Here is a 9,800-nt window from a genome sequence, read left to right as displayed (position 1 = left end):
TGAAGGGTGTCCTGGATCAGGGTGGGGGTCCCCACTGGGGTGCCTGGCCAGCCTGGATGAGGGGATGATGGCTGTTTGCATTTGGTCACACCCCCTTCAGGGGGGGGGTCCCCACTGGGGTGCCTGGCCAGTCTGGGTGAGGGGCTGAGGGCCGTTTTCAGGCTGGAGGGTGACTGAAGCTCCCAGCTCCTTTTTGCGACTCCAGCTCTGAGATCCCGGCTGACTGAAAACAGGTTTCTGGGGTTTTGTTTAGCTTCTATATTTGTTACAATGTTTCTTAGAGAGCAGCTGAGAGGCCGGCAGCGCAGGCGGGGAACTTTGGAGTCCTCCATCACTGAAGCAAGCAAGCCTCCCTGTTCGCTTCTAGCTGCCTGGCTGCCAGCCGCCATCTTGGCTGGCAGTTAATTTGCATATCGCCCTGATTAGCCAATGGGAAGGGTATCGGCCGTATGGCTAATTATCATGTTTCTCTTTTATTAGATAGGATTCCCCGTCTGGCCCTGGCTGGTGTGGCTCAGTTGGTTGAGTGTTGTCCTCTGCACCAAGAGGCTGCTGGCTTGATGTCTGGTTAGGACACATTCCCAGGTTTGGGGTTTGATCCCCAGGAGGGGGCGTGCAAGAGGCAGCTGATCGATGTTTCTCATTGATTTTTTTTCTCTCTTCCCTTCCTCTCTCTAAAAGCAACAAAAACATATTTAAAAAATAATAAGTGCCCTGTCTCATTCCAAAAATATTTGAGTCCAGCTCTGATGCTTGCTTTGCATTTGTGTCTTTTCTTGCCTTTTAAAGCATGATGTGGCACAACCAGTATGGCTCAGTGGTTGAGTGTCTACCTCTGAACCAGGAGGTCACGGTTTGATCCTCGTCAGGTCACATGCCCAGGTTGTGGGCTCGATCCCCAGTGTGGGGCGTGCAGGAGGCAGCCAAACAATGATTCTCTTTCATCATTGATGTTTCTATCTCTCTCTCTCTCCCCCTCTCCCTTTCTCTGAATTCAATAAAAAATAAATAAAAGCATGATGTAATTTTTTGTTGTTGTTGACAGTTGGGCATGATGTATCAGGCAATAGGAGCTGAGGTAAATAGGTCTTTAGTGTAAGGGTTTACATTAATCTAGCTAGGGATTGTACTTTGTTTAATATTTGCTCTAGCTGTAAGTGCCAGAGGCTTCAGATTCTTTTAGTGTCCTTGTTACTGTCTTTCTTAATGTATTTGGGTTCCCCTAAGAACTCTTTCTAGATAGTATTTGCATTGTGCAGCTCTTTCAGCATTAATTAACTCTTATACTGGAGCTCCATTGGTGTGGTGGTAAGGTGTAGGAGAAAGGAAGCATCCTATAATCTTAGAATTAAATCTTAAACTTAGTGGATCTCTGTCCTGGGACTGTGACCATTATAAGCCTTTCTTAGTTGTTGTCTTTCCCTCCACCCCCAACACAGAAGAGAAGGGACTGGAATCTGAGAAATGCCCTTTCCACAGGTGGGATAAGTCCCTGATTAGGTCATTTCCTTGGAGTGTAGGTCTTTGTTATGGAGAATGCTCTGGTTCTTGGTTATTTCACAGTGATTACTTTTTCCTTCCCCTTTGCCAGAACTACAAAGACATATCTATGGGCTCTTCAGGGTGAGAACAGGATGGGATTCCTGGAAGTAAAGCCCACAAAAGTATGGGGTTCTCCTAAGACTACAGTCCCCAGAAGTTTCCCACTCTCATGATATTCCACACTCAGCCTCCAGGAATTCATTGAAATTACCATGAAAGTATTTGTGATGGATTAACTTTTTGTCCCCCAAACAGTAATGTTCAAGTTCTAATTCTTGGTAAGTATGAATGCAACATTATTTGAGAGTAGAACCTTTGAAGATGTAACTAATGATCTGAACATGATGTCATCTAGGTTTAGGATTGGCCATTAATCCAAAGACTGGTGCCCTTATTAAGACTAAGGAGAGGGAGGTCTGAGACATATATATAAGGGGAAGGCCATGTGCAGATGGAGGCAGAGATTGGAATTAGGCAAGCCAAGGAATTCCAGAGATTGCTGGCAGCTCCCAGAAGCCAAGATAGAAGTATGGAGCAATTTTTCCATGGAGTCTTAAGAAAGTTCCAGCCCGGCTGGATACCCTGATTTTGTGCTCTGCCTCCAGAGCTATAACTGAGAGAACAGTGTTGTATTTTAAGTCACCTAGTTTGTGTCAGTTCGTTACAACAGCTTTGGGAGACTGGTAACAATGTTCCTCCCAGTTTATGGCTCTAGTGGTTCTACTGGATGTGATCTAGTAGATGATGGCTGTGACTCTCTGAATATGTCTGTCTTTCCATATCTTGAAGTGGTGGTTTGCTCTGTGTTCTCATTTCTCTGATGGGTTCAAAGAAAGTCATTGATTTTCAGTTTGTTTAGCTTTTTTCTTGTAAGGATAAGAAGGATGAGAGTGACAACTTCCAAGATTTTTACATGTTGGAGCTAAAACTGAGTCACGTATTTAAAAAAAAAAATTTATTGATTTAGGAAGGGAGAGAGAGAAAGAGACATTGATGTGAGTGAGAAACATCACTCAGTTGTCTTCTGTATGCACCCCTACTGGGAACTGCAACCTTTTGGTACACAGGATGATGTTCCAACCAACAGAGCCACATCGGCCAGGGCCGTCTTAGAATACTTTTTCTCCTGATTTTTGTACCGCTGCTGTTATTTTAATCTTTCTGTATTTTAATTTTCTTCCTATTATTATGTTATATGTCATATAACATACTACTTTCAGTTGTACATGATTCAATATTTGTATATATTGCAAAATCACCACCACAGTAAGTCTAGGTAAGCATTTGTTACCTATATACATAGTTACAAAATTTTTTCTTGTAATGAGAATTTTTAAGTTTTACTCTCTTAGCATCTTTCAAATATGCAGTACAGTATTACTAACTATAGTCACCATGCTGTATATTATTTAATTATTGGAAATTTGTACCTTTTGACCTTCATCCATTCCCTTTTCCCCCAGCAACCACCAATCTTTTCTCCATCTATGAGCTATTTTTTAAAAATTAGTTTTTATTTATTTTTTAAGATTTCACATGTGAGATCTTATGGTATTTGGGTATTTGTCTTTCTCTGTCTGACTTATTTCACTTAGCATAATGCCCTCAAGTTCCATCCATGTTGATGCAGATAGCAATATAACCTTCTATTTATGGCTGAGTAGTATTCTGTTGTGTATATATATCACTTTCTTTAAAAAAATCCATTTATTCAACAATGGAAGGTTGGGTTGTTTTCATATCTTAGCTATTGTAAATAATGCTGCATTGAACATGGTTGTGCATGTATCTTTTAAAAGTTAGTTTTTTGTCTTTGAATAAATTCCCAAAAGTGGATTTGTTCAATCATATGATAGGTAGTTCTGTATTTAATTTTTGAGGAACTCTATACTGTTTTCCATAGTGGCTGTACCAATTTATATTCTTACCAACAGTGCACAATTTGGATTGCTTTCTTCACACTTTAAAAGTAAACTGAGCCCGGCCAGTGTGACTCAGTGGGTGTGTTGACCAGGATCTGAAGACTGAGAGGAGAGGAGACTGCAGAAGAAAAGTGTGATGCTAGCAGAGGTTCTGAGGTTTAAAGAAAGAAGCCATCTGATGTGGAATCTTCAGCAAATTATCCAGAGATCTAGCTAAGATAATCAATGGATGATTATATAAATAATAAAACTTGAAAGTTATATAAATAAGTTTTAGACATTAATCTATTGTTTCTTTTTTTAGTTGACTATATTGTGGAGTATGACTATGATGCTGTGCATGATGATGAATTAACTATTCGAGTTGGGGAAATCATCAGGAATGTGAAAAAACTACAGGAGGAAGGATGGCTAGAAGGAGAACTAAATGGGAGAAGAGGAATGTTTCCTGATAATTTTGTTAAGGTAGGTATTTTCAGTTAAAACATTTAGCTATTGCTTTATAGGATTTAATCTTTAGCATTATATCTTAACTAGAGGCCTGGTGCATGGATTTGTGCACCGGTGGGGTCCCTCAGCCTGGCCTGCGTCCTCTTTGCAATCTGGGACCCCACGGGGGATGTCGGACTGCTGGTTTCAGCCTGATTCTCAGCAGTTCAACATCCCACTGATGGATGTAGTAGTGTGCTAAGCGGCAGGCGGCCCGGGAGGAGCTGGAGCCTAGACCAGTTGCCGCGCCGCTCCCTCTCATCTTGGCTCCTCTGTGCCTGCCACCGCTGCTCAGTAAGCTCCCTGAGCGGTGCTCCCACTGTGGGAGCGCACTGACCACCAGGGGGCAGCTCCTGTGTTGAGCGTCTACCCTCTGGTGATCAGTGCGCATCATAGTGACTGGTCGATCTGTTGACCGGTTGAACGGTCGTAGTAGTTTGCATTTGGATAGCACTTCATAATTTACAAAGAAGTTTTACCGTGAAATTCTTACTTGAGCCTTCAAAAGTCTTGTGAAAGAAGTGGGATATGTATGTATGTGTGTGTGTGTGTGTGTGTATCCTATATATCCATTTTAAATATGGCGATATATAGACTGAGAGGCTAAATGGTTTTCCCAATGTTGGATAGCTAATATGACATAGAATCTGAACTGAAATCCAGGATTGTTGCCTCTCTATTTAAGTCTTGTTGTATCTTGTTGCTTTTCAGTATTGCAACAGTTAATCTAGCAAAGTAACAGTTATACTTCAATCATAACCAAACATTTCTTTTTAGTAGTCTAGTTACCTCTGCCAGTAAACAATAACATCTATTATAAACTGATAAAGTTTTAAGAAAAGGAAAATGAAGAATATTTGTATATTTGCATTTCACTTAAATTGTCTTGTTTTCTAGATTAGTTTTCTTTTCTTTTTTTTTTTAATAACTTTTTTTTCTTGAAGTATTACAAAGAGTATTACATATGTCTCCTTTTTTCCCCCCCTTGACATTCCCCCGGCCTCCCCTATCCCCTAGTGTCTTGTGTCCATTGGTTATTCTTATATGCATGCATATCAGTCCTTCGGTTGATCTCTTAACCTGCCCCCCAAACCCTCCCCAGGCTTCCCACTGTAGTTTGACAGTCTGCCACATCCCTGGCATCATTAGATTATGAGTTCTGGGAAAGCTAGAATGTGTGTCATATTTGTCCAGCTTGTTTGTAGTTGTTAAGTAAATACTCGTTCCCTAAATAAATTTGTGTTTATTTTAGTTGTGTTTTTGCCTCTTAAGTATGAATGTATACTTTATTCTGTTAATTGATTTTAGAAGGTGAACTAACTACATTTTATCTCTTGAAACAAGAAGATCACTTTTTTTTTATTTTATAAGTTGACTTCTTTTTTATAACCTAAAATGGAGTGTGATACAGATACCATGGAAACTGGAGTAGAATAATTGGATTTAAACAGTTAAGTTCTAGTTTAGCTCTTTGCTGGTAGTGTGATGTAGGGCATGTCACATAATTTCTCTATTTTCTTATCTTTAAACTGGTATATTTATACTATATACATAGTAAGCCATTACATTGGTGTGTCTCTCTCTCCCTCTCTCTCTACCTCTCTCTCTCTTTAACAGAAAATGGCTTTTATTATTTCAGAGCAAGGACAGTTGACTATTAAATAATGCAAGGGTTAGGGGTGCTGACCCCCTCACCTCCCTCCCTCTGTCCCTCTCTCCCCACTCATAGTCAAAACTTCATATATAACTTGATTTCCCACTGATAACATGAATAGTCAATTAACCATATTTTGTATGTTATGTATATTATATACTGTTTTCTTATAACAGATTAAGCTAGAAAAAAGAAAACATTATGAAAATCATAAGAGAAAATACATTAGAGTATTTATTGAAAAAAAATTGTGTCTAAATGGACCTGCACAGTTCAAATGCATGTTGTTCAAGGATCAGTGAATATTGAAATAACAGCACACTGATTAAAAACAATAAAAAATATATATTTTTATATAGTTCTAGTTGTGTGCTGATGTATAGTCCCAGCAGTGGAGATGACCTCTCATGGGACTCTATTTTGAAATGTATTTTACTTTCCTGTTTCAGTAAAACTAATACTAGAACTTGAGTTTAATGAACTGCATGCTAATAGAGGATACAGTTTGAGTATGCTAGGTATTAGAGGGAAACTCAGTCTGGGATTAAAAACCAAAGAAACTGGCCTGTGTGGCTCAGTGTTTGGAGCATCAGCCCACACACCAAAGGGTGTAATTTCCCGTCAAGGGCACATGCCTGGGTTGAAGGTTCAATCCCTAGAGCAGTGATGGCGAACCTTTTGAGCTCGGCATGTCAGCATTTTGAAAAACCCTAACTTAACTCTGGTGCTGTGTCACATATAGAAATTTTTTGATATTTGCAACCATAGTAAAACAAAGATGTATATTTTTGATATTTATTTTATATATTTAAATGCCATTTAACAAAGAAAAATCAACCAAAAAAATGAGTTCGCGTGTCACCTGACACGCGTGTCATAGGTTCGCCATCACTGCTCTAGAAGCTAGTAGACACAGTGCCCAGATCTTGATTTCTAAATATTATTCTGAAGTAAAAGCAAGCAGGAGAAATGGCTGATTTTATGGATGTATCAAGGAAAATACAAGATGACACTAGAGCATCTAATAGTGCCAGAAAGTAAGGAAGCACTTGAAAAAAAATGATGGGTCCATGTCAAAGCAACACAGGAGCCAATCTGAAAGAGCTCCCAGTGTCTAGAGCAGGAACAATATGAGCAACAAAATAATCTAGTATTTGATTATTAATTACCCAAAGTAGAACAAAAATATAAACGAGTCCATGCTGATATAAATAAATGTTTGAATAAATACATAAATAGGGGAGAAGGGATGAATCTTCTCCCCATAACCTCCTAACCTCCTGCCCCCTTCAGAAGCATCCCTCAGGTATGGGCTGAACTAAAGAATAGATGGAAGAAAAAAATAGTAACTTCACAATGAAGAAACCTGGCAAATACTACCTGAAACAAGTGATAAAGAATAACATCATCATGAAAAATAAGGAAAGACTAAGAAACTGATGTTGACCAGAAGAGATTAAGAAGACATGATGACCAAATGCATTGTGGTGTCTTAGACTGGATTCTGGAACAGAAAAAGGATATTAGTAGAAAAACTAATGAAATCTGTATAAAGTCAGTAGTTTAGTTGACAGTAATAATTGGCTTTAGCATGTCAGATGTATGAAAGAAGATTCAAGCGAAAGTTGTAATTTTTAATCATTGTCTACTTGAAAATGAGCTTCTCAGTGGGAAATTAAGGTACATTTGCTATTTTCTAAGTGTGAGATTATGGATCGAATGGTAGAATTAGGCTTCCTATGGAAAACTCACATCCCTGTTATTGTTTCAGATATCTATACTGAAGACCCTTGATACTCAAATTGGGCTGGAAGGTGGATAGAAAGGTCAAATCATTTTTGCAGCCTTTTATACAACACTTTAAATTTGTTTTGTGAAAAACAAACATGTCCATTTTAGTGTCCCTTTGCAATGTTCATCTTTACATGATCTAAGAAATAATTTATGAAGAATATAGAACGCCTCTTTCACCATGTGAGGGCACAGCAAGAAGTCAGCACTCTGCAACCTGAGAGCCTTAGCCAGAACCTGACAGTGCTGCCACTCTGATCTTGTACTTCTAGTCTCCAAAACTGCCAGACATTTCTGTTTCTGTTGTTAGTAAAAAAAAAAAATGTGTGTATATACATATATATATATACGTATCTGTATATACACACACATTACAGATAAAATTTATTTATTACCCCCTTATTTCTCTTTTCCAACCACCTGTATTCTGAAACTAATTACCTCACAAGTGATTGATAAATACAGGAATGATGTCAGGTCAGTGGGAAAGTTGTGTTACTTTATTTTCTAGGTAAGGAGAAATGTGATAAAGAGTGTATAATTATAATTTTAGCAAGAAAGGGAAAGGGGTAGGCTCTCAGCTTGTCTGCTTAGTTTTCTTTTTTTTCTCTTTAATGTTACAGTCTTAGCATTGTAGGGCCCTTAACTTCTGGTGCTCACCTCCACTTCAGTGAATGCACTGTTTTAGCATTCACAAGTCAACATTCCTTATTATTTTTATGCATTTTTAGTATTTCCCTAGGAATCCCTTGTCATAACTGCTTGGACAGTCCTAAGTTATCTTCTGAGGTTCCAATTACTGTTATTTACTTACTCTCATTTTTAGTGTTCAGGTTCTAAAGTTGCATAGGTTTAGAGTGGTCTTCTCCAAACCCAACTTTTTACACAATTACTAGTATTTTTAGTGTTTGGTTTAGATATTTTCACATAATCAGTGGTATTTTAGTGTGCCTGTGTTCAGAATGTCAGATGTTTAGGAATGCACATCTAGTGTTATGGCAGAGGCTCATTTACAACTAATTTTTTTGAAATAGTCGTGTTATATTCCATTGTATATCTGTACCTCATTTTATGAATAGTTAGGGCTATTTCCCAGTTTTTAGCTATTAAAAACAATGCTGCAATAAACATCTTACATAGCAGAAGATTTGTTGCATCCTAGGGTATGCACATATTCATGTGTACTAAATATTGTCAAATTTCTCACTATATAAGTATACCAATTTAAACTCCTACCACTAATATAAGAGAGTACCTTTCTCACATTCTCACTAACATTTGATATCATCAGATTTTAGGGGACAAGCAGGGAGACTAATCTTATAGATCTACAGTAGTAGTCAACATTTTTCAGTGTTTCATTTTCATAATTACTAATGGAGTTAAAAATTTATTTTCTTGTGTATAATTTGTTCATATATTTCTATACATTTTTCTGTTGAGTTCTTGCACATTTTCTCATTGACCTGCTGTAGTTCTTAATATATTGTAAATATTAGTCCTTTGTCTTCTTTTTGCTTATGTTCTACCCATCATAAGCACTTTTTGTGACTTGTCTTCTATAATAATAAAAGCATAATATGCTAATTAGACTGGACGTCCTTCCGGACGACCTTATGGAGAAGCCAGGGCTGCGAGGGAAGCCTGGATCGCAGGTGCCTGCGGCAGCTGGAGGGAAACCTGAGTCCTGGGTGCCGGAGGGAAGCCGGTGCCAGCAGCTGGGGGAAGCTGGTGCTGGCAGCCGGGGAAAGGAAGTCATACTCTTGCTCAAATTTTGTGCAACAGGCCTCTAGTCTAAGTAAAGAATTTTGTGCATTGGGCCTCTAGTCTAAGTAAAGAATTTCGTGCATCAGGCCTCTAGTCTAAGTATAACTTATATTTATAACTAAGGGAGCAGAGAAGTCTTAAAAATATTCTTTTTTGTGTTTATTAGTTTTAAAGTTTTGGTTTTCAGTATGAATCTTTCATCAATCTTGCTTTTTTGTACATATATGATTTGGGCACTGGTTACATTTTTTCTACATGAAAAGTTATCAGATAGTCTACTCTTTTCTCACTGATTTATATAATGTTTAAGAAGTCAAAATTGAGAAGAAACATGCTGGTTTATCAGATCTTTCTACTTCAGTGTTTTAGACTAAAGTAGAGAATGAAGTGTGATTTATTTCTTTGTGTAAATTTTGAGATTCAGTATCCATGTCTTTGTTGATATTTGACACTCTGCCGTTAGACTTTCTGCTTTATAATTGAGATAGGAAACAAAATAAACACTCCAGTAAATAAGTGCTTAGTAATTGACTAAGAAGTGCTTTGTGGTATGGAGTGAAGAGTATTTCCCACATTTTATTTTATACTAGAGGCCCGGTGCACAAAAATTTGTGCCCTCGGGGGGCGGGGGAGGG

The 9,800-nt window shown here is 38.2% G+C and overlaps 1 protein-coding gene and 1 pseudogene across 1 annotated transcript in view; both read left to right on the top strand.

The window, feature by feature from the left end:
• Positions 1 to 9,800, top strand: part of CD2AP (CD2-associated protein) — a 123,341-nt gene that overhangs the window by 9,202 nt on the left and 104,339 nt on the right. The window contains 2 exon segments of the mRNA XM_014535406.1: positions 1,762 to 1,820; positions 3,769 to 3,929. Coding sequence (XP_014390892.1) covers positions 1,762 to 1,820; positions 3,769 to 3,929 — 220 coding nt within the window.
• Positions 6,577 to 9,800, top strand: part of LOC102251081 — an 11,235-nt pseudogene continuing 8,011 nt past the window's right edge.

Source organism: Myotis brandtii, unplaced genomic scaffold (assembly GCF_000412655.1).
Source record: "Myotis brandtii unplaced genomic scaffold, ASM41265v1 scaffold143, whole genome shotgun sequence".
Taxonomy (NCBI): Eukaryota; Metazoa; Chordata; class Mammalia; order Chiroptera; family Vespertilionidae; genus Myotis; species Myotis brandtii.
The sequence above is the reverse complement of the archived record's forward strand: the minus strand, read 5'-3'. Positions and strand labels throughout refer to the sequence as shown.